Raw genomic sequence first — 25,184 nt, 5'->3', positions numbered from 1 at the left:
TCCCTTGCACCATCAAATGAGAGGTGGTACTATTGGCAGTTTCCCTGCTCATAAGATTCCTGTTAAACCTGATGGTGGTAGCTGAGGTGTTCCAATATAGTAAGACAGAAAAGTCCATGCTAATCTTTATTTTATTTTATTTATTTTTTTGACAGAGAGATAACAAGTAGGCAGAGAGAAGGGGGAAATCAGGCTCCCTGCTGAGCAGAGAGCCTGATGCAGGGCTCAATCTCAGGACCCTGAGATCATGACCTGAGCCAAAGGCAGAGGCTTAACCCACTGAGCCACCCAGGCACCCCATCCACGCTAATCATTTACCGGTTACTAAGAAACTTCATCTCCTGAGTGACAGCTGTGTTCATTTGTTTGTGCCCTTCTGTACCCATTCAACAAACACCTGTGGCACAAGCGTTAAGCACTAAGCATATGCTTGGTCAGTGGCAGCGCACAGGAGGGCAAAGTGACAGATCCAAGGGACTGTTTCAACTTTATTGTCTAACGTGGAATAATAACTGTTGGGATGGGGTGGGGGTTACTACACCACTCTAGTGGTCTAGCAGTGGCATGGCTACCTCCCAGGTCATTGTACTCTGGATCACACCAAGTGGCTTATCTGTGGCCTCACTGCCTCGGGCAGGAGGTAGAAGCTAGGCAGCCGTTCTTCCAAACTGAAGGAGGCCAAGTCATTCCACAGATATCCAAGATCAATGCATCCTTTTGGGATTCAGGAGAAAGTGCAGAGGTGTTTAGCTTTAGGAAGAAGACAAACAGGACTGGGGACCTTAGATCCATTTTATTTTCAGGACTAGGCCCTGGGTGAGCTGCAGAAGACAGTGGGGTTCTTTGGGACACATGCACGGTGTTCAGGACGCTGGGTGGTGTGGTCACTGGGGAGCCATGGATAGTCAGTCCTCAGCTTGAGTCCCTCACTGCAGCTCCAACTCCAGCTGCGGAATCCAGGACCAGGCTCCCTGCGTGGCTTCACAAAGGCCTGCTTTGGGAAGAGCAGTCAGAGAATGGAGCTTGCATTGGGCCAAACTGACAGTGACATAAAATTTCATGATTTTTTTATTCTCCAGTTAGACATACAGACCCATAAACACAGATATAAAGCAAAGGGAGGGCTGTGGCATGAATCCTTTGTATAAAGAAGTTCACTCAAATGCGTGGTTAGTGAAAAAATCATATTCAATATTGTCACTCAATCTTTCTTCCTTTTCAGCAGACAACACCAGAGCCTAGCAAGGACTTTTTTGACCCTTATGTAAGTACTGACTCCCCCACCTGTGACCTCAGAATAACCCAGGCCTTGTCCCTCCATATATTACCTGTGTCATTGTGGCGTTTTCCTGAAGCATGTTCAGACTCAGTTGGAGTGTGTCCTTGTGTGTGACAAGCAGAGAACAAACGTATCGTCCACCCCAGGGAGATGATTTTGGAGTTGGTGTCTCTGCGTGAAACTTCCTTTCCATTTGTTCAGGGAAAGTTCCCTGTTCCCTTATTTCCCCTTGAGAGTAGGTATGGGAGGCAGAGCGCTAGACCACTGGGGTCTCTAGAGCCAGGACTTTAAGTGGTAATAACTAAGGCTGGCCTGCCCATGACAGATAAGGAGCGAATCTGAGAGAAGAACAGTATTTTAAAGAAGGTAATAAGGAAGGAAAGGAAGATCATCAACATCCACTCTTAGATAGAAGCAGAGCTAAGAAGGTTTGAAACATCCACCAGAAGGAATAGGCTGGGCCAAGCTGGCAAGTTCAAGGGCAGACCCTGTCCCCAGCCCTGCAGAGAAATGTACATAGGGCAAGTGGGTGATACAGATAAATATCACAGGGTCCTTTATGGAGACCTGGAGCCCATCTCAAGGAAGCTGTCAGGAACCTGAACTGGCTAAGATGGAAATTATCAACACGTAGCAAATCGCAGACATTTTTACTCAAACTGCTTGGCTAGTGCTTGACTATATATGGACTCTTATGATCTAAAGACCCTGCTTACTACAGCTGCCTGCATTAAAGTCTGCCAACATCACAAAGGACCCCTCCCTCTAAGCCAAATCACACTTTGGTTGCTTTCATCGCAACAAGATGGGAATTTGGGGCCGAATCACTTTTTTGCACCACTCCAGGGGGGCTCTCACTGTAGAATGATGTGCAGCTGTACTGATAAGGGATGCTTATGGAGAGAGGATTAGAAAAGGGTTGCCATGCCCTCCTGGTCCTCTAGCATTGCCCAGCATGATCTAGATGCAACCACATGACTTTGATTCCTCTGCTGGAGGTGGGACCCTTGTATAGTGGAATAGCTCTCATCTCTGAGGTCTGCACAGCCTTTCTGATAACTGGAATGGACATGGAGGGTTATTCCCACAGCTCACAGCCAAGCCCTCTGTGAAGATAAAAAGGCAACACTTCTTCCTCTTTTTTTAAAATTATGTTATGTTAGTCACCATAGAGTACATCATTAGTTTTTGGTGTTGTGTTCATGATTCATTGTTTGTGTATAAACCTCAGTGCTCCATGCAATCCATGCCACACTCATCTATCCCCCCGACCCTCCTCCCTTCTAGAACCCTCAGTTTGTTTCCCAGAGTCTCCTAATAAGAATGTCCACACTCCTTTTCATAGCCTTTCTGTGGCAGATTTTGTAGACTGATAATGACTCTACTCATAGCTCCCACACTTTGCCAGAAGAAATCCCACCAGACCTTGGGCTCCCAACCTTGGCCGCACATGGCAATCAATTGGAGGTTCCACCCACAGAGGTTCTGATGCTAGTGTTCTAAGGATCAAGATTTTCCAAAGCTCCTCTGGTGGTTTTAATACACGGCCAAAGTTGTGGGCCATGTGGGCCAGGGCGGTTCAGTCTGCAGTGTCCATCTGAATTTCCTGGGCTTCTGATTCATTGAGTGAGGGATGGCGCCTGAGAATTTACACTTCCAGCATGATTCAGTGGACATTGCTTCTGCTGATCCAGAAACCTGCTTTAGAAGCCAGAGCTCTCCACTAAGGACTGCACCTGAAAACCATCTAGGTTTTCATTTTTAAAACAAACTGCCAATATCCTTCCCACCTGCTGACACAAACAATCAAAATCACATGCAACTAATTGAATCTCTGAGGATGTGGCCTCGGGCATCAGAATTTTTTTTAAAGCTCCCCAAGTGATTCTATTGTACAGCAGGTTGAGAACCACTGCCAAGCAAAAGGTCAAATTTCTTGCTAAAAAGATTAAAAAGATATATGTTGAGTTTGTGGGTTTCGTAGATTATAGGCCTTCCAACACAAGATTGGCAAGTTTGTTAATTCTTTCTCAGGGCCTACTTATAGTGCACCTCATAAAATAATGGTCCAGAAACCTCCACCCAGCACTGGTCAGCATCCATGGGTGTCATCTGTTATGATAAAAAAGAGAAATATTTACATGGTCCATACCAGGCCCATGTGGGGTTGTATACAGGGATGTCCCTGACAGGATATTCCATACATTTTCCCTTTCAAAGTGTGTGGGCAAGATACAGACCCTAGAATTTGCTCTTATGTGTGATTTTTGTTTCTCTTCTTATATTGAATTTATAGATGGAAAGAATGTATAAATTGAGATATATCCCAATTCACCTCAGCTCACTGGGTACATGGATGATATTCTGATTGTTATGATTTAGAACCTGAAAAAAGGCTGCTGTGCTTTGGCTAATAAGACAGTGTTGTAAGTAGGACATCTGCGTCCTCATGGTCATAGACCTCATAGAAGCATTGAGAAGGAGATGGGACTGGCAGGATTGGCAGGACTGGTGATGAATTGGATACCTGAAAAAAAGAAACAAATATCTTCTCCCATTCCGTGGATTGCCTCTTTGTTTTCTTGACTCTTTCCTTTGCTGTTCAGAAGCTTTTAATTTTGATGAAGTCCCAAAAGTTTATTTCCACTTTTGTTTTCTTTGCCTTCGAAGACATATCTTGAAAGAAGTTGCTGTGGCTGATATCGAAAAGATTACTGCCTATGTTCTCCTCTAGGATTCTGATGGATTCCTGTCTAACGTTGAGGTCTTTTATCCATTTTGAGTTTATCTTTGTGTACGGTGTAAGAGAATGGTCCAGTTTCATTCTTCTACATATAGCTGTCCCGTTTTCCCAGCACCATTTATTGAAGAGACTGTCTTTTTTCCACTGTATATTTTTTCCTGTTTTGTCGAAGATTATTTGACGATAGAGTTGAGGGTCCATATCTGGGCTCTCTACTCTATTCCACTGGTCTATATGTCTGTTTTTATGCCAGTACCATGCTGTCTTGGTGATCACAGCTTTGTAGTAAAGCTTGAAATCAGGTAATGTGATGCCCCCCGTTTTATTTTTGGTTTTCAACATTCCTTAGCGATTTGGGGTCTCTTCTGATTCCATACAAGTTTTTGGATTATTTGCTCCAGCTCTTTGAAGAATACTGGTGGAATTTTGATCAGAATGGCATTAAAAGAATAGATTGCTCTAGGCAGTATAGACATTTTAACAATGTTTATTCTTCCGATCCAAGAGCATGGAATGGTCTTCCATCTTTTTGTGTCTACTTCAATTTCTTTCATGAGTGTTCTGTAGTTCCACTACTGGGTATTTACCCCAAAGATACAGATGTAGTGAAAAGAAGGGCCATCTGTACCCCAATGTTTATAGCAGCAATGGCCAAGGTCGCCAAACTGTGGAAAGAACCAAGATGCCCTTCAACGGACGAATGGATAAGGAAGATGTGGTCCATATACACTATCGAGTATTATGCCTCCATCAGAAAGGACAAATACCCAACTTTTGTAGCAACATGGATGGGACTGGAAGAGATTATGCTGAGTGAAATAAGTCAAGCAGAGAGAGTCAATTATCATATGGTTTCACTTATTTGTGGAGCATAACAAATAGCATGGAGGACATGAGGAGATAGAGAGGAGAAGGGGGTTGGGGTAAATTGGAAGGGGAGGTGAACCATGAGAGACTATGGACCCTGAAAAACAATCTGAGGGTTTTGAAGGGGCGGAAGTGGGAGGTCAGTGTACCAGGTGGTGGATATTATAGAGGGCACGGATTGCATGGAGCACTGGGTGTGGTGCAAAAATAATGAATACTGTTATGCTGAAAATAAATTAAAAATAAATAAATTAATTAATTAAAAAATATTACACATATAGATGAACACCAAAATTGTGTGAAAACGGATGAATTCTCTGATCTTCCTCCAATACATATTTGTGAGAAATATGTGTTTCATTTTTCTGACATTTGTTTAGATGACAACCTGACTTTTCTACACAAAAGTTAAATAAGCCAAATAAAGATCAAGAGACAATATTTAAAAAAAGAAGAAGAAGAAGAAGAAGAAGAAGAAGAAGAAGAGGCTTAGAAAAAAATCCAAGAGAGTATAATATCATGGAACAAAGCATAAAGAGTGTTTCTAGAAGGAAGAGGTGGAATGGTGCTCCCTGTCACCTCTTCACTTCCTCATCACCACCAAGAGTCCCAACCACCCATAGCTGGGTTGGCCAGCAACACCCCCCCCCCCCGCAATCTGTGCATTATTCTCTACCTAGATTGTCACAAGAGGATGTAAACCCTTCTTCCAATCCATGGTGTAGACAGGATATTTTCATCTAAGTGTAGAGCTGCCACGCATTGGATGAAATGTTTCCCTATCACATAGTCTTCTTCAGTTGGCCCTCTAGCTGTTCAGGCGGTCCCAGGAGAAGAGCCAGGTGCTCATCCTTCTAGGAATTTCTGCAGCACAGGCACACTCTTACATAGAAATTGTAGTATGTCGGGATTCACATGTTATTCACACAGATTATCATACACACACACACACCAGGAAAACAATGTGATTTCTTTACCTACCAATGGGCTTATTCCTTGACCAAGTCTTATTTTGGTCTATTAATTCCATTGTTTTTAACACACATTTGTTTCTCCACAATACTTAGATACAAACACTATCAAATGTTTAACTTCACTCAAGAAAATTAAATCTGGGGGTGCCTGGGTGGCTCAGTGGGTTAAAGCCTCTGCCTTCGGCTCGGGTCATGATCCCAGGGTCCTGGGATTGAGCCCCGCATTGGGTTCTCTGCTTGGCAGGGAGCCTGCTTCCCTCTCTCTCTACCTGCCTCTCTGCCTACTTGTGATCTCTGTCTGTCAAATAAAATAAACTTAAAAAAAAGAAAATTAAATCTGGCTTAAGGTCTCACATATTATGATTGGTGAAAAATTTAGCATTAACCAATTTTGTGGCTCCTTTACAATATATAGTATAGTATAGGTCTTCCATGTGCTCAGAAAATGAAGGTATGTCCTAGGCCTTCAGTTGTGGTGGTCACTTATCACAATCTGTGGCCATTTGGGGACGGCACCTCCACACCTTACATGCCGAGCTAAATCATGGGACCTCTTACCCCAGGCTCCCAGAGCCAAAGAGCTCTGTCCTCCCTGACATCCACCTGGTAATCTGTATCTACGTCTTTCCAAACCAGAGGTATGTCACTGGCCCAGGGGTCCTCCAGGCACAGAACTCATAGTGCAGGAACCCAGGCCCTTCAAATCATGGGAAACTTATGGCCAAGAAACTTATGGCCAAGAAAATAGGATGTAGTGATATGTCAGAAGTGTAATCTCTTACATTAAATCCTCGGTAAATCCCACTTCAGTGAGTCAATTAGATGATGCAATAACTAGATAAGACACTGTGTTATATTCCCGAGCCAAGTTTTGCCAGCAAAATAATAAATTCCTCAGATTATCTTTAATTCATCTTCTTTTGTGGTTGTTGCTAGTCTGTGTCAGAATCTTTGACTTCATAAAGAGAACTTTAATGGTCTAATATCCACTTCCTCCCAAACTTCACTGCAGACCAGAATATCTTCTTCCAAAATCTTCACTCAGTTTTATTTCTTAATATTTTGAGAAGAGAAATCTACAAGCGTCCTCCAGACTCAAGCAAAGACCATGGATTCTAGAGTCTCAATGTATCAACCTTCTGGGATCTCACTAATTCCAATGATGTCTGCATTACCTCCCCTTCTAGCCGGGAAACTCAAATATATGTGAGGTGTGCCGTCGACCTGGAAAGCTGTTCTGCTGTGATACTTGTCCAAAGTCCTTTCATGAGACATGCCACATCCACCATATAGATGTTAACCGGTTAGTGAGCCCTGGCCCCTTCTCGCCCTCCCTTCCTGTGGCACAGCTCCTCCCACTCTGCGCACTCAACTGGCAGTGTTTGTCTCTAGTTGTATGTGTCCTGAGGCAGAGGGAGCAAGTCTTACAGTATCAATATCCATTGTAGAACAGTGTTAGCAGCAATAGATTAATGGTAAGCAAAAACTCTGCAAGTGTCACCCCCACATCTCCCACTTGGTTCTCAGACCTAGGCACTTTGAGGGGGAGATGGCATCATACATAGGGTGCTGGTTTAAAGCATATATCACCTGCTCTGGGAACATCAAAAAGCTGAAAAATTTGGGACTGTGATGAGCCTTCAGATAACCATGGATGCTATATTTATTTTGCCTTAAAATGTATTTTGAGGGAGCACCTGGGTGGTTCATTGGGTTAAGCCTCTGCCTTCAGCTCGGGTCATGATCTCAGGGTCCTGGGATCGAGCCCCATGTCGGGCTCTCTGCTCAGCAGGGAGCCTGCTTCCCCTCTCTCTCTGCCTGCCTCTCTGCCTGTCAAATAAATAAATAAAAATATTTTCTAAAAAATGTATTTTTGGTCAGAGCTGATGGTAAGAGGGATAGCATGAAGGTTGATAAGGCATTCTGTAAGTGATAGTGTAGGCAGAATTTCTGTGACCAAGGAGAATGGATGATTTCCATCAGGATTGTGTCTGTCCCTATGAAGACAGAACATTGCACCCTTGGTACTGGGAGAGTCTAATGTAATCCAACTGCTCCAAGGCAGTTCCCAAGGAATAGTGTCATCTTAGGGACTCTGCATAAAGCTCTGCAGTTGGGTATGCTGCAGAGGCAGAAGACAGGTCTTTATTGCTGTGCCCATGTATATCCCCATCCTCACACCACGGGTACTCGGGAATGGGCCCCTTGAGCAAGCACTGGAGTAGCCAAGGAGAGAGGAGGCAAATGACATATCTAGGAAGGATCACTGTATCCTCATGATTTTTTAAAAAAGATTTTATTTGACAGAGAGAGATAGTGAGAGAGGGAAAATAAGTGGAGGAGTGGGAGAGGGAGAAGCAGGCTTCCCACTGAGCAGGGAGCCCAATGCAGGGCTCAATCCCAGAACCCTGGGATTAGGACCTGAGCCGAAGGCAGGCGCTAATGATTGAGCCACCCAGGTGTCCCTGTATCCTCCTGATTATCAAGAACCCTTCAGCACAGGGAGCTTAGCAGAGAAGAATGGCAGAGGCATTGAATGTAGAGTCAAATGGCAGATGTCTGACACTACTCTGTTCATAGATTTCTTTCCAAGAAGTTTCTGCAGCACAGATTCTAGGCTTAGGTATGGCAGTGCCAGAGGAGAGGATGCCTATAACTCTGGGCTTACTCAGCAAAGTTGAGAAACAAGAGCTGGTTTCCTTTTACTGTAGTCTGATGGCTCACTAAGGCCCAAGACTCCAGTGCTGAAGGTACCAATTTCCAATTCTCAATTTTAAATGGCAGGGCTCATATCTGAGCCCATAGTGGCTCAGTTAGGAACTCTTAAGTTTTGAGATGAATGAAAGACTATCATCCACCATGGCAGCTCACTCGACAAACTGTCAGTCCTGCTACCACTATAAATGGGAGGGGTATCTGCCAGCTATGCCCAAATGGGGCTCTAGCACAGAGACAAGTTGGATACAGTGTGGAAACCACCAGTCATTCCTGAACAGAGGACTTTAGCAGCTGTAGAAACAGTGGCTGAGTCACAGAAAATCTATCTTTGCTGACCTTATGCCCAACTTCTCAGGGAACCATGGAGTTGCATCTTCTGCATGATAAAGGCTCTTCAACCAAGTCAGCAATGTCACCAGATATCTGAGGTCTTACAGAGGCGGATGGTGCCTGAGGAACAGTTGGTGAGTTGAAATACAAACCTGAACTCTCCTCCTTTCTGTTGACTTGAGAGAAGCAGCACAATCTTGCAGGGCTGGAGGGATGGTGCCCAGGGGTGAACAGCTGTCCCGGCTGTGCTTTGATTCCCAGGACCTAACACTAAAATTTGTATTCCAGAGAAAATTCTCATTCCATGTTTGTTTCATAGGCCACAGGTTTGGGAGCCATCCATTTTGTCTGAGCATGTATATTTCATTCTCTCCAAGATGCTTCTCACTTAAAATCTCCTCTCTCTTTTGCAGAAATGTGAATTTGTCCTCTTGAAGGTCTACTGCTGTTCAAAAAGCCCCTTTTTTGCCTCAAGACCACATTATGTAAGTAACAGCAACAAAGCCCGAAACCGGCATTGTCAAATTTGGGATATGGGTCCAGTGAGTCCACTCATCACTATCTCCATCTTGTTGATGGACATCTGAGTCAGCTTACTTAGACCTTGGCCCCTTAAGCTGCTACCATAAAGTACCATGGACAAGGCAGCTCAAAGAGTAGATATTTATTTCTCTCAGCTCTGGAGGCTGGAAGCCTGAGATTGGGGTGCCTGTGTAATCCTGCAGACTGCCAACTTCATTTTGTGTCTTTACATGATGGAAAGAGAGGGAGAGAGCTCTGTGGGGTCATTTTTATAAGGGTACTAATCCCATTCATGAGGCTCATCCTCACAGTCTAATCATGTCCCAAAGGCCCAGCCTCCTAATACCATCACACTATGGGTTAGGATCGCAGCATAGGAATTTGGGGAGGACACAAATACTCGGTCTATAACAGGGGGTGGACTTGAATTGTGCTCACAGCCTGCCCTTCCGCACCTCTGTCAACAGAGTAACAATGCATCTCATGGCCCAACAAAACTCATGTGGTTAAACAAAATCAAGAAAAAGCTGAATAAGAAACTGTACCTCCGAGTGAAGGGGTTCGTGCAGGACATGTGTCTCATTTTTGAGAACCACAGGGCTTTTTACAAGGTGAGTGGTTCCCTCTACATACCTCTTTCTTTCCATTAAGCCACTTTGCTATTCACCCTCTTGTATCAGGTAACTGTTACCGTTTCCCTCAACGTGTGGCAAACCGACACACATGCAAATGCTGGAATATTCTAAAAACCCCGGGGGGCCAAGGTGTGGAAACAGTAACAGATCAGGTCTCCTTGCAGACATTACCTTAGGGCTATCCTAACTCACCCTGACAATGGGCCCCCCCAGATCCCTAGTCGTAGAGTGTGCGCATGCACTGTTTGCTGTTGCCGGCTGTGCACCTGCTCTCTGGAGTCCAGGATCTCAGCAATGCGTAGGCAGGGGCTTCCCCCTCACACCTGGACATCTCTGTCCCTATCTCCACTGGTTCCCAGTGCTGCAATTCGGAGGCAGAGCATGGGAGGTTGATTACAGGCAGAACCTACGGGGCCATAGTGCTGGGAGGGGCATCTCTGTAGCAGCGGGTCTTCCGACATCACTCCCCTGGACAAGGGCATTTTAAAGGCAACTCGTATTTCTCTTTTCTAAAGGAAGATACCAAATCGAATTTCTCAAATTTCAAAATCTTGGATTTCTTTACTTTCGAATTTCTTAACACTATATCCAAAAGTTAACAAGGATTATCTCAAGGGATGAGGGAGAAAGAGGGACGCTATGAATTTGCCTTCAACATTTCTGTACCATTGTAGTGCTGTAAGTCATAAATGCTGTATTTGAAACTATAGCCACTGCTTTTTTTAAAAAAATTAACAATAAATTTCTGATGAAGAATTAGACTATAATACAGTACTCTTTTTTGCATCTCTATCCTCCAGATAAAGAGAAATGATCAAGCTATCTGGGAACATAATACTCCTAACTGTATTAATTCTCACTTAACATTTGGGTAGTCTAAAATGAAGCTCTGGATTATATGAAACATGGAGAGCTCAAGCTCTGTTGCTATGGCCATTCTCATTTTTCTCTTTGTTTTTTCAGGACAACCAGAAATTTATCAAGCTTGGATTTCAGCTAGAGGACATATTTATGAATACTTTTGGAAACATTTTTGCAATTCAGGAAATAAGAGAGCACAGTTTTCAGTTGGATCCCACTCTTTCCTAAAGTAGCCCACCCCTCACCCCCAACAGTTTTTTTTAATGCTCACATATCTTTATTTTTTTTTATTGTGTTACATCAATCATCATACAGTACATCATTAGGTATTTTATTTTTTCAGTGTCCCAAGATTAATTGTTTATGCACCACACCCAGTGCTCGATATGTGTGATCCGTGCCCTCCTTAAACCCACCACCAGGCTTACCCATCCCTCCACCCCCTCTCCTCTAAAACCCTCCATTTGTTTCCTGGAGCCCATAGTCTCACATGGTTCATCTCCCACTCTGATCTCACATCCCCATCCCTTTATTTTTCCCTTGCTTCTCCTAATGTCCTCCACAGGCAGTAACCTCTCTGTCATGGGCCACAGCCACTTCTTTCAAGACATGTCTCCAAAGGCAAGGGGAACAAAAGCAAAAATGAACTTTTGGGGCTTCATCAAGATAAAAGGCTTCTGCACAACAAAGGAAACAGTCAACAAAACCAAGAGGCAACACACAGAATGGGAGAAGATATTTGCTAATGACACTACAGACAAAGGGCTGATATGCAAGATCTATAAAGGACTTCTCAAACCCCCAAAAGAGTCTTCAGCAGCTACATGATAAGGGACTGTGGTCCCTCCCACTGACAGTTCTGCCTGTTGCTGTGCAGACAGCTTTTTCAAACTTTTTTTGTTGCCATTTTCGTTCATTTATTTTTCTAAATAAAATAAAAAATTATCTTGTCAAGTTCTCTTATTCAATAATTTGGATTGAAATTTACAATAGAAAATATCGGATCTTCCTATAGGGATGGTATGATGTGCTTCCATTTATATGACTCCTTTATTAGGTCCTTAAGGTTTTTTCTTCTTTTCCCCTCTCCACACAGAACTTACTCGTTACTTTCCAGCCACATGCAGTAAGCATGGCTAAATGACTGAGACACTGACCAGTGGACTACGATCAGAAGTGGCATACGTCATTTGCAAGTTGATTCGCAAAAGGGCAGTGAGAATTTCCTGTGTAACCTCTCCTGCTATGTTGATTACAGAGGTCTTGTTTTGAGATGATAGAGCCTAGAGATTGACCCTGCCTGGTCCGTGTATTCACTACTACACCAGGAGGGCTCCCAGATCCACTGTGGCTTTGAGTAAGCAAGAAGAAGACTTTGTTGTCTAAGCCATTTAAACTTGAGGGTTGTGTCGTGCCCATAAGTATAGCCCACCAAGAACTGGCTAATGTATATTGAAAACAAGAGAGAAACACTTGTAGGAGTGGGTTTTAAGGATGTAGGACCAGGAAGGGTAGAATATAAGACTAGAGAATGGAGATTCCATTGATATGGAAGCCATCCCCTCTGATCAGGGCATAAGGCACTGGCAAGGGCATCTGGGCCTGGTCCTGTCTGTGACGGAACTGGCTCCTTGAAGCTTAGACAAAAGGATAGCCTTTAGCAAAGAAGGTGGAGATGCCCCCCAAAGCCTTGGCATAGTACCAAAGAAGGAAACAGAAGGCTCAGAGAGGTAGGAATGTTCACATGGGTATATCACATGAAGACATCCCTGAGACATGCTATATGACTTGTAATCCAGATGAGCCCAGCGGGCATTCCCTTTACAAAACCAGTAAGAAGAACATTCTGTAGACGTGCCAGCAGCTTTGAGGACCCACTTTTGCCTATCCTCTGTAAACCAGAGTGGACACTGATCCACACCCAATCTCCCCCATACCCCTCCTTCTAGTCATGGCCGGGAAGACCACAGAGATCATACCTACAAGCAAGAAACAACTTCTTTTGGGGCATCTGGGTGGCCCAATCGGTTAAATGTCTGACTCTTGATCTCAGCTCAGGTCTTCATGTCAGGGTCTCAGGGCTGTGAGTTCAAGCCCCAAGTTAGGCTTTCCTGCTGTGTGTGGTGCCTACTTTAAAATAAAAAAAGAAAAGAAGGAAGGAAGGAGGGAAGAAGAAGAAAAAGAATGAGGTGGAGGAGGAGGAGAAGAAGGAGAAGGAAGAGATGAAGAAAGAGGAGGAGGAAAAAGAAACTTCTCTTTTGGCAATTATGAATGTTCAGTTTCTATCTCATATAATAGAAAGCCTCTTTAATAAAAAAGATGAATCTGGATTCTTTGGAATTTATTACCTACTTTTGAATGATCCAGCAAACAACTAGATTTCATGTTTTGTAGAAATGTGGTTAAAGATTGATTTGCACACTAAGAATTCTCATTTGCACATATCTCTCTTCTACCATGTATGTCCAGAGTAAAAATAGTTCCAATATCCATGGGGTCTATAAAGAATGAGAGGAAAACAGTAATTTGTACATTGAAAAGTGGTAAACCTTGACATTTCACAGTCAGGATTAAGACATTTTGATTATCATTTCTTTCTACCTTTCTAAAGAAAAGAAAGAGCGATGGGATTGAGTTCTAGAAATCAAGGATGGTAATTCTAGTTGTGCTTTTAATTCACTATTTGGCATTATGGAAAGAGAAAGAGGGGAGAACCTTAAACATGTGTGCTTTGGTTTCATCATGTATAAAACAGAGCTATCAACATTTGTTTTGCATTACACCTCATGATTGTGGTGAAGTTAAAATAAGATTCTTTTTGCAAAGTCCTTTGATAAACCACTACTTACTCAATGGCATTGAAAAAGTAGAAATTAGCTCGGTCTGAGATAAAAATCTGCCCTGTCATTCATGAGACTGGAGTAACAGATAGAGAGAAGGACAGCTGCAAGTTTAATGCGAAACGTTTTCCTAAGAACTTGCTGCAGCTGTGAAACGTCTTACCTTTCTTTGAATGACTAGAGCTTCCTCACTCACTGAGGAACTTTGTTGTCACAATTGACAAACTATCAGAAACTTGCTGTTGAAATGGTATCAGCAAGGATAAAGCATCTCACCCTTGTTTAGAGGGTCTAAGTTATTTTGGTAAAGAGATGGAATCTTGATATCTAATCCAGGGGCACAGTTTCCAATATGGGAGTTCTAAAGACAATATTCCATATTTTCATAACTTTGTGGTTTTCCAGCAATAGGAAGGACCCTGGGTTCACTTCACAATTCAGGCCTGATCTTCATGCACTCTGGGTTGGTTTGAACCTATCAAATCACTGCATCCTATAAATTATACTTCAACTCCACCCTTCCACAAACTGTATAATAACTCTATCTATGTCTTCGTTTGGTGCAATGTCCCTGGTTCTCTAATGTATGGTCCTCTCCCAAATTGTTAATGAGTCAATAAATGTGTTGGAATACAGCCTTGTTTTGTCCCTGGGAATCTTAAACTGGTTGAATCAGGACAACTTGCTGGAAGACGTCCATCAAAATCTAAAACTTGACTTTGCCAGTGTTTGTCTGATTCCTTCTTTCTTTCTGTCTTTTTTTTTTTTTTTCTCTTCAAGGGTAATTAGACAGAAAGACTTCTGAGCTTTTCAAGATTTTTGACCAAATGATAACAATATTATTATCCAGGAGAAGAGTTCTTAGCATTCTGTGCTCCCTAAAAGATAAAGAGGTGGTAGAGAATGGGTGGGAAACACCACATAAATTCAAGACTTCAGTATTAGATAGGCATGAAGAGCTAATCAAAAAGCACTCATTTTATGAACATATTTCTACAACATCAAAAATGAGCACATCTATTCAATCAACAGTGCTCATACTATTAAATATGAATTTATAAAGATTACTTATGTCTTCGCACATAAAATAGGAAAAGAAAATGCAGTGAATGGGATTTTAATATCACTGATTTATTTTCATGTGTTTGGTGCTCAGAGTAAAATGCATCAGGTAAAACTAGCTCTGAATTCAGATTCCTAAAATCCTCAAACCCAAGACTTGCACACCATATCTGACACAACTTTTGGGGGTGAGCTAGACACTTCCTGTTTCTCTTTTCCAATATTTGTTTTCAAATAGTTGTCCCTGGTGTTCTCTAAATAAAAAAATGAATTTCCTTGTTAATTCAGCATGTGTGGTCCACCAACAAAATTCAAGGAACAGAGGTTTATAAAGTTGGCCAGGAAAGGCATGCTGGCTGAAACAAGTTTCTTAAATTGGAGCCCAAATTGGTTAATAAGGCAATAAGCCTACAATCTTTGGCATTATCTTTTCTTTTCTTTTTTAAGATTTTATTTATTTATTTGACAGAGAGAGATCACAAGTAGGCAGAGAGGCAGGCAGAGAGAGAGAGAGGAGGAAGCAGGCTCCCCGCTGAGCAGAGAGCCCAACGCGGGACTCGATCCCAGGACCCTGAGATCATGACCTGAGCCAAAGGCAGTGGCTCAACCCACTGAGCCACCCAGGCGCCCAGCATTATCTTTTCTACCGTGCATCTCTACTGGACAAAAATCTGTAAGTTAACATGTAAGCTCATAAAGTCAGGACCTAATTAGTAGTAAATAACAAATTGGGACATGTATCCTTTTGCTTTATTGCCTTATTGCCAAGTGTGAATAATTTTTGTTCATTGCCTGATACACCTTAATCTGCCACTCAGGGAGAATATGACAATACATATGATTAACAACTTACAACTTATAGAGGCTTGGGCAATGAATAGGCTGGTAAGAGTAGAGGTAAACTGCAGAACTAACACACTATTAGAACTTTCTAGACTGGTAGAGAAGTTAACTGCAAAGGTGGTATTCCTTTACTCTTCTATAAAAAGTTAACAAGTTGTATATCTAACTTAGCAATCTTAGTGGGACGTTCATTTTTCCCAGCTGTATGATTCTCTGTTGCTTAATGCTACAGAATCCTTCGAATCCTACTGATAATTCCAGGTGGTGACCTGGAGGCTCCTGATATCCTCTGCAGCCCTCCCTTCCACATACTGCTGCTCTCTCTACAGAGCAATCTGATGGCTAGTGTGTGGCCAAGAAGCCAACAGAGAAGGAAATTCCTTAAGAAAACTATCAAAGGGACGCCTGGGTGACTCAGTTGGTTAAGCAGCTGCCTTAGGCTCAGGTCATGATCCCAGCGTCCTGGGATCGAGTCCCACATCGGGCTCCTTGCTCAGCAGGGAGTCTGCTTCTCCCTCTGCCTCTGCCTGCCATTCTGTCTGCCTGTGCTTGCTCTCTCCCCCGCCCTCTCATAAATCAATAAAATCTTAAAAAAAAAAAAAGAAAAGAAAACTATCAAAGACCAGAGAAGATCATGAAACTCCAAGCACTCCAGTCTGTTCTTTGAAATCAACACATTCCCTTGGTTAACACTGTTTTTAGTTGCCAGGAGCTGAGAAAACTGGGCATTTGGGCGGCTTTGCTCTATCTTGCTCTGGCTTTCCTAACACCTTCCTTTTCTACTTGGTATCCTTCCAACTAATCCCTACACACTTCCTCTGCCTCTGTTGCTTGCCCAGGGCAACATTGGAAGATGGATCCTAGAATGACTGTGGATCAGAGCCCTCTCTTCTCCTCCCCACTTGCCCAAGTCTCACTCAACCCCCTCACCAACCCAAAACCTGTTGGAATTGTTTTCATGAATAGTAAGTAGACTTCTAGGGCTCAAGACACTACACGTTGCTTAAAAACAGATGATGGGAATTCCCTAAAAGATAATTTAGTTTTATTACTCACGAAAAATACAGCAAACAATAAAAATGGATCTTTTATTGGAAAAAAGTATGCATTTTGATGTTAAGTTATCTTATTTGTTATTACACCAGGGCATATTTCCAAATTTGTTTTGTTCATAAAAAATCCATGGAAGACAAATAATAAGTGCCTGATAAAATTTATAAATCCTGTAACAACTAACACTGGCAGATGCATCTGATTAGTTTTTCTCCCCTTTCTTCCTTCTGAAGGAAACACATCTGCTGAACTGAGATCTAAGCATCCAAGACAATGGTCCTGGCTCTGCCTTTAATTCTCCATATGATTTGGGAAAAGATTCTTAAACAGTTACCTGCTAGAATTTTCTCATCTACAAAACAAGGATAAAAATAATAGTTATTCTGTCTACTCCTTCCGGATGTTTTAGAATTCTGAGACATTATTTCCCAAATTATTTTTGGGAAAGCTTGCATAGAAGCTAATGGCATGATAGAGAACACCTGTACAAAAGACTTATTTGGGCTTTTTGTGTCTTCCCAAGTTTCCAGTAACAATATATGCATCAAGGCAATAAAAAATTACCTACCTTTTTTTGTGATCAGATGACACAGATGACAGAAGTTGGTTAAGGCAGAAATCAATACTTACACTGAAGACATCCGTATGGTTATGTATGTGGGCTTCTTTCTGACACCAACCATGTGGTGTCTTTTCCAACAATAAATAGGTTATTCCAACACCAATCAATTCTCCAGCTCTCAGTATCAACTGGGTGTTGAACAATTCAATTCAGTTCAGTTCTGACAATAACTGCCCAGAGTTAGCACAGACCACACAGGGCAATGGCTCAGTCCCATATGACTGACCCTACTTCAGGCACCAGCTACAAATGGTTTCTCCAAGCTACCCATGTTTCTGCCCAGCCAATTGTAAATTTGAGGGCTCCCACGATGCCCACCTAGGTCCAATAATTTTCTAGGATGACTCACAGAACTCGGGAAAGTACTCTGCTTATGATACAGTTTTATTATCAAGAACTGCCAAATGGAAGAAATATATCGGTTGAGGTATGGGGATGAGGCATGCCAGGGTTTCCACACCCTCTCTGGCATGCAACCCTCCCAGAACATCAACATATTTACCAATTTAGGGGTTCCTGACCCCATTGTTCAGAGGTTTTTATGGTATAAGCATGACTGGTTAAATCATAGGTCATTGGTGATTGAACTTAATCTCCCACTTCTCTTTTCTCCCCAGAGGTTGATGGGTGGAACTGAAAGTTCTAACCCTTTAATTGTCATGGAGACACTCTTACCACTGGGGAAATTCCAAGGGTTTGAGGAGCTCTGTGCCAGCAACTAGGGATAAAGACTAAATACCTATTTTTTATACTATCACAATAGGCATGATCACATGAAAGGAAAAATAAGCAAACAGAAATCTTCTAGTTTATTTCTACTGTAACGTTTATATCTGAACACACATATTCAGTGACCAAGACCCTGTCTCCCACATTTCCCAAAATGGCACAAAAGGTAAATACAGGAAATGTGTTGGGAGAGTTGACAGGACCATTGGCTGTAGAGCGCACTGAAAGGAGGGCACGTCAGGAAGCAGGAGCTCTGAATGCAGACGCCTCAGGGTCTAGAGTCCAAACTGGTCATCCTCACTCGCCTCCTGGTCCTCACCTTCCTCCTCTGGCCCTTGGCATCCTGCAGAGCTCAGAGCTTCCAGGGGCCCTTCCTCCTCACTGGATTCACCACCGAAACCTGCGCAGAGAAACAAAACCCCTTAGGGATCTCAATGTGGGGCCAAGGAACCAGCAGGAAACCCCATCTTTTTTTTTTTTTTAAGATTTTATTTATTTATTTGACAGAGAGACCACCAGTAGGCAGAGAGGCAGGCGGTGAAGGGGGGGGGAGCAGACACCCCCTTGAGCAGAGAGCCCCAAGTGGGACTTGATTCCAGCACCCTGGGACCTGAGCCAAAGGCAGAGGCTTTAACCCACTGAGCCACCCAGGCGCCCCAGGAAACCCCATCTTGAGGGGACATCAGGAAAGACATGCCTGATGGGCTCCATTCAAGGCAGGAATGTCCCTGTGCCAGATGGTGCCATATTCTCACGGGACCCAGGGGCCTACAGGTTAATGGTGTTCCAGGCATGCTCACTGGACGCAGTGCTCCCCATTTGCTGACCACTCCCTCTCTTCTTCCCCTTGCAGCTCTCTCTCCCCCTCTATTTCTCTGCCTCTGCTTCTCTTTCTGGTTTCCTATGTCCTCCTTCTCCTCTCAGCTTAGCACATTCTTTTCAGCACTCTCTGTCTCTGACTCTTCTGACCTGATGCACCTTTTGTACCTTCAGCTCCTCTTTCCATGTTGCTCTACCCATCTCTTTAGCGTCCCCTTTTCAGTACTTTTCCACTTCCCTCCCAGCTCTCCTCTGTTAGGCAAGAGTTCCTTCACTGAGCACCAGGGTCTCCCTCTCCTGCATCCATCCTGTCCTCCCTGGGCTGCCTCCTGACACCTTCGCTGGGACACACAGTGTCATCACATCAGACTTCCTTGGCCAGCTTTACTAATGATTTCAGGTGGTTGGACATATGCTGTCCCTGCTGGCTGGCCTTCTTGGTTAATTTTGAGGTGATAAGACACAATTGTCTTCTGTATATGCACCAGACCCCCAGCACAAGATTGTACTAGATGTTCTTATCTGACGATCTCTGCCCCTGAAATACATAATGATCCAGAAAGAACCCTCACCTATCTCCTGTTCCCCTCTCTCCTGATCCTACCTGAGAGGGTTGCCTCCCCCATGTTGCCTCTCGCCTGCTCCGCTCCTGCTTTGCTCTGTGTCAGGACCTCTGTATCCTTCTCTTCCCATCTCTCCAGGGTTTTCCTTTTCACCCCGAAATCTACCTTCTTATTGTTGCTATTTTCTCTTAACCTGCTATTCTCATTCACTCGCTGGAAATTATCTTGGCTGAATTTTGTGTTTATTCTTGTGTCCTTTTCAAGGGTGGCTTACTACATGTCTACATAAACACACTTCTTAGGACTGTTTCTGTAGAACCTTCCATACAAATACATCAGTAATGTAATGCTTGCCAACACATACATCCAGGATTCAAGGTTGTGAAAATTCACTATTGGTGGGGACGACCCCCTGCGGCAGAAGCTTCTGCGTGTTGACTCCCCCTGATGCTAAATATCCCACCATGTCTCCTCTATTCTACACTGACCTCTAGCAAAATTCCATTCACTCCCACTGAACACTGTCTTCACGGTTTCATTTTGCCCCTCCCCTACCTTCTTTTTTACCAGCATTTGCTTTGTCCCTTATGTTTCTCTCTCCATATGATCTTTGTCACTATCCCTGGTGTAAATTGTCTTCTTTCTGTCTCTGTTTCTCTCAGGCTTACCTGGACCCTCTGCCTGCCTCTAGGCTCCCGGTCCTTTTCTTGTGTGTTGCCCTCATCTCAAAGGTCGCATCCTTCATCACTCCAGGTCTCTCACTGGGCTTTGACCCATGCGCAGGGCCCCTTCCCCAACTCTATCTCTAGGGTGTTCTCAGGGATCCCACTTACTGGCCAATCTGACCATCATGCATATTATTTCCATGTTCCTGTGACAACTTCTGTAGAGTAGGATAAAACTATCTCCCTGTCAAAACCTCCACCAAATGGGAGAATTTTCTATCTCATGTCCATTTAGGAAAAACCATGCTTGCCCTGTAACTCCCACTGGATGGTCCAGTCCATCTACCTGTCTATCCTCGTCCTCTACTAAAGACTTCTGCTCCTCTTTCTCTCTTGCCTCCAGGACAGGGCTAGGGTGTGACAGGCAAGAGGCCTAAGGATCTTAATTTAAGGAGGCACCTATCTTTGGGTTCTCTTTAAATTTCATCCCCTAGGCCCTGCTGGTCTCACCCCGCTTGCATGCCTCTCCCACACCTTGGAGAGGAGCTAGAGGCAGAGCTCAAGTCTATGGACTCTCTTCCTTCCACATAATGAGCTACCCAGGGAACTGTTCATTTAAAACATGGGATTCAGTCATAGTTACCTTGCCCATCATTCAGCGGGGTACACACCGTCTCTGACTTCCTCTCTTTTATTCTTAAATCTGTGGATTTATCCAGTGCTAAAGAGAGAGGAAAGGAAAGGAAAGACCAGAGTCAGTGACCAGGGAACAAACTGAGGAGTAGTTTATAGACACTGAGCTCTGAGATTGGAGACAAGGGTGAGCTGCTCCTGGGGCAGAAATACTCCTCCTGCTCCAAGACTCCACCCAAAATGCAACCAAGCCCTTCCCTGCCTCCTTCCATCATATTAGACCTCATTCCCTTTCTCTCTCCTGCCATTTTCCACTAGGATCCAAGTTCCAGGCACTGCTGCTTCTAATTGAGGAAAATATTTCTGCATCCCGGATTCCTTTGCCTTCCATGACCTTGTGTTTCCATCTCTCTTCCCTCCAGCCACTCTCCTGCCCCCACCTTCTTGCCCAGCTTTTCTTCCTCTACATCTTCCCATCTTCCACGTCAGGCTCCATTGTTGTTCTCTCCAACTTTTGATTTCCTCCACTCAACACACAAAAATGAAAAGATACACCTTTTAGTTATACCAGTGGCTCCTGGCTGTGGGAGAAGGGGAATAGGGAGTGAAATGGGGTTGCCTTTTGAGGCGACTGATATATTTTGAAAGTAGATGGGGGATAGTTGCCCAATGTTGTGTATATCACTAAATATCACTAAACAGTTTAAAGTGGTTAATTTTATGTTACATGAATTTTACCTCCATTAAGACACACACACATAATTACTCATCTGACCCCAGGCCAACCACACACATGCCGTCTCCAGATTTCAGTTTCCTTATCTGCAAAATGGGCTCATAAGCAATGCTAACCTCCAATGGCAGTTTGAGCACTAAACCTACAACTGCCCCCCTCAAATGTTCAACCAGTGAGATGTTAATAATACAGCTATTTCTAGTGTGTCTTCTAACCTTTTCTTCCTTGTCTTTCATTTCCCTTCTCTCACTCAAAGTACCCACACCCTCCCTTCCATCTTTCTACCACCTCCTCTTTTTTGTCTCTGTGTGATTAGTTTTCTCCTTGAATATCTAGACTCTTGAAAACATTGAAATCAGTCCCTTCTGCCATCATCAAAAGTCCCCTCTTTGATGCTGACCCTGGGCCTGGAGTTCTTAGCCCTTATTAAGAGCTTCACACTGAAGGTCACCGCTGGAAACTCAAAATTCACATTTAGATTCTTACTCCACCTTCCAGGTTATTGGGCAGAAATTCTGTCGTTGCCACCTTTTGTCTTAGATTCAAGTAGAGTTATGTCATTTTGGAATTGATACAAAGTCACGCACGTCCATCTGCTCCATGTCCCTCTGGATTCCCTCTCTAACATCACAGTTGCCCTTCCTGAGTTCTGGCCTCTTTGTAACCAGGAAACAAAGTTTGTATTCTATCATAATTACCTTGTTCAGAGCTTGGCCCAGTGTGGGGGAGGTTTTGTCTCTCTTCATTATCATTTTTCTGGGGAAAATATTTTTCTTCACGTACTGAACAGAGAAAAAAAAATAATTAGTGGTTGCAAGCAAATAAGCAAGGACACCACCTCATAATCACAATCTGGACCACCCAAGAATCCAGGTACTTGGTGGGGACTTCTGGACCCTGGGTCAGTTCATCACAGCGGCTCCTAACTTGGTGTCATTTGTTCCTTTTCCTGCCACATCGAAGAGAAAAACACACTCACGCAAATCTTACAGGCTATGAGCCTGTCGGGTTTTAGGATTATGGAGCAGTGGAAAAGTTATAAACAGTAACTAATCACCCAGCAAGATGGCCAGAGAGAAGTGAAAACTTATCTCAGTATAAATTCTGTTAAGTGGAATGTCTCTGTGAATCGTACAAGGAACAGAGGGAATTCTTTGGGAGAAGAGCTAGGCTCTCAGATCCATACCCATGGAGAAAGTCCAGCTGCTCTGAAGATGCTGCTAGACAAGAGGAGGGTTGGGGCAGGGAGGGTGAGCGCTTCCCAAAGACACAAAGCAGAGGACTCCTGGAGGAACAAGACAGACCTCCCAGGGGCTCAGACGCCAGGAAAAGAGGATGGACACTCTGCAGCTCTGACCAGGGAGCACAGATAGCTGCACTGGAGGAGCTCCCCATGGGCCTGCCCAAGGCTGGGGAGATCACCAGTCAGGGGAGGGAGGGACACCAGCCAGCACCCCTGCCTGTAGGTGACCCAGCACACATAGGAGGAAGAAAATAAACTAGGAAGCCTGGAGGGAGGTTGGGGGGATGTCTGTGGGGAGTTCAGGGAGGAGGGGACCCCACAGAGTCAGGGAACCTGCTGCTCCAGGGCCCATGGTAGGAGCTCCTCCTGGGGCAGGACCTGCAGGCGTGAGTTGCACGGAACAGTGGGAGCCACAGATGCTTTGTCATCTCAGGACCTGGCCTCACACCCTGGCAAAACCAGGTGGAAGATTTGAGGAGAACAAAGGGAAAGGTGAAGCGGGTCTGCGTGTGTGTAGGCGGTCCCCTGGGGGCTCAGGGGGCTCTGAGCATGGGATGAAGGTGGGACTGAGCAGCAGGAGAGGGTGCTGCACCCCAGGCCACAGCCCTCAGATTCTGGGCTTTGGGTCGCTGATGCACAGCTCCTGTGGACAACAATGTGTGGGAGGCAACTGCTGCCATCTCCCAGGGGCAGGTGGGTGGCAACAAGTGTAGGTGAAGGGCACCCCAGCTCAGGGAGCCCCAGAACCTAAAACAGGTGATGTGCACACTGAACCTGGAAAAGGGTGGGGGGTCCCTGCAGTCCATGAAAAGAATCAGAGCCCCTGAGATGTGGGCAGTACAGGTATCCACCATTCTCTCTGTTCCCATGGCCCAGGACATTCTGGTTACAAATATAATATTGACCTAAGGTATAAAAATTTATCTCAATAAAGCTTTTAAAAATCATTCACTTGAAATTTGTGTGCAGATATTTGATTTTCTCTATTCCTTTCTCTTACTTGGGTATTGGTATAGAAATTATATTGCTCAGGGATGCCTGGATGGCACAATGGGTTGAGCATCCCACTCTGGGTTTCCACTCAGGGTGATCTCGGGGTGACAGGATCAAGCCCCGCAGTGGGCTCCTCACTCAGCACAGAGTCTCCTTGAGTTTCTCCCTGCCTCTGCTCCTCCCCACTGCATACTCTGTCTTTCTCTCTCTAAAATAAATAAATATTTAAAAAGAAAAGAAATTATATTGTTCTTATTTTAATCAGTGTACTATTTTCACAAAGTAATACACTCCCTACTTTATTTTTGCTTCTTTTGACTTTATCCCTTGCTTAAGGATTGGTGTGACTTCCCTATTTTTATGAAAATAAAATTCCAATTCCTCGGTTAAGGTGTCTGAAATGCACAATCTGCCTGTAACAGTCCTGTCAGAATCAGCCTTCCTTATTCCCACACCTGTCTACACACTGGCCCTCCTTCTGGCAGGGTGGGCTCTTTTGACCTTTTAATTCTCTGTCTGGGAAGCTAACTTTTTGTCAGACGGCCTCAAATAAGGTTTTCTGTGGGAATCGGTGACAGTCTGGTCATCTTAGAAAAATGTCACAACTTGTCCAGGAACATTTCCTCTTTATCAGGCACCTATGACACAGAATAAATCGCACATTCCCAGAAGAAGAAAAAGGGCTGTAATTAAACCTACAAGAGACCCAACAGAGTAATCATGACTGATGATTTTGATGATGAGACCAGAGAACATGTTTGTAATTATTAACGGTGACTCATTCACACTGACAAGCACTGGTCCTGGGACAGAGTAAACATTTCATGAATACTTATTAAACCAGCAAATGAGTGAATGAATGAATGACAAGTAGACATGGACCCTGAAAGGGAAGGGAGGATATCAATTACCATTTTCGAAGATTCTATGAACATGAATTAAATCAGGATACTCCTTCAGATGAACCCTGCTGAACAGGACTTGTAGAAGTGACCTATCAAAGGTCTTCTCGAGGCAGTGGAGAACTTCATACACCACTCTCTGTACAGGAACCAAGTTTTTATGGGCTTCTTGAGAATCCTTTCTTTAAAAAAGTACAATAGGAAAAGAATATGAAATAGTTTCAAAGTTAATCACTGGGAAGTGATTGCACAGAACATTCATTCCACTTTCCCCATGGAGATAGACTACTATTTTTCATATAGTATTTTAGAACTTCTTAAATATTTTATCACCTGCTTAAAATAACAAATGAACCCTTCTTCTTGACTTTTGAACTTTCATCCTGCGTAGGTTGTTTCACGAGTGGACCTTAGAGCAATTCTGCTGGCTACTCAACAACCATCGCCCACCCTCCAGGTGTGAGGAGTCCGGCAAGGGTTTTGGGAAGGAGGAGACGGTCCTGCTGAGGCTGTAAGGAGCACAGTCACAGGGTACAGGGATGGCTCCTCCTC

The 25,184-nt window shown here is 43.8% G+C and overlaps 2 protein-coding genes across 50 annotated transcripts in view; one reads left to right on the top strand and one right to left on the bottom strand.

Moving 5' to 3' along the window:
• SP100 (SP100 nuclear antigen) overlaps positions 1-11,883 on the top strand; it is a 92,972-nt gene extending 81,089 nt beyond the window's left edge. For 19 of the 42 annotated variants that reach the window (XM_082690775.1, XM_082690769.1, XM_082690763.1 and 16 more), the window contains 6 exons: positions 1,223-1,264; positions 7,051-7,166; positions 8,937-9,045; positions 9,325-9,396; positions 9,901-10,044; positions 11,032-11,883. In XM_082690775.1, the coding sequence (XP_082546901.1) occupies positions 1,223-1,264; positions 7,051-7,166; positions 8,937-9,045; positions 9,325-9,396; positions 9,901-10,044; positions 11,032-11,157 (609 nt within the window). In that variant the 3' untranslated portion in view covers positions 11,158-11,883. Of the gene's footprint in view, positions 1-1,222; positions 1,265-2,670; positions 5,184-5,269; positions 5,371-7,050; positions 7,167-8,936; positions 9,046-9,324; positions 9,397-9,900; positions 10,045-11,031 lie in introns of those variants that run through there. The other 23 variants (XM_082690776.1, XM_082690768.1, XM_082690765.1 and 20 more) reach the window with 11 other exon arrangements.
• Positions 11,884-18,135: 6,252 nt separating this feature from the next.
• Positions 18,136-25,184, bottom strand: part of LOC309844274 (nuclear body protein SP140-like protein) — a 73,882-nt gene continuing 66,833 nt past the window's right edge. For all 8 annotated transcript variants that reach the window (XM_082690855.1, XM_082690859.1, XM_082690856.1 and 5 more), the window contains 4 exons: positions 24,642-24,810; positions 22,193-22,276; positions 20,769-20,846; positions 18,136-18,478 (listed from right to left, as the gene is read on the bottom strand). In XM_082690855.1, the coding sequence (XP_082546981.1) occupies positions 18,354-18,478; positions 20,769-20,846; positions 22,193-22,276; positions 24,642-24,810 (456 nt within the window). In that variant the 3' untranslated portion in view covers positions 18,136-18,353. The remainder of the gene's footprint in view (positions 18,479-20,768; positions 20,847-22,192; positions 22,277-24,641; positions 24,811-25,184) is intronic.

Source organism: Mustela nivalis (genome assembly GCF_964662115.1).
Source record: "Mustela nivalis genome assembly, chromosome: 11".
Lineage (NCBI taxonomy): Eukaryota > Metazoa > Chordata > Mammalia > Carnivora > Mustelidae > Mustela > Mustela nivalis.
This window is presented reverse-complemented; position numbering and strand designations above follow the sequence as displayed.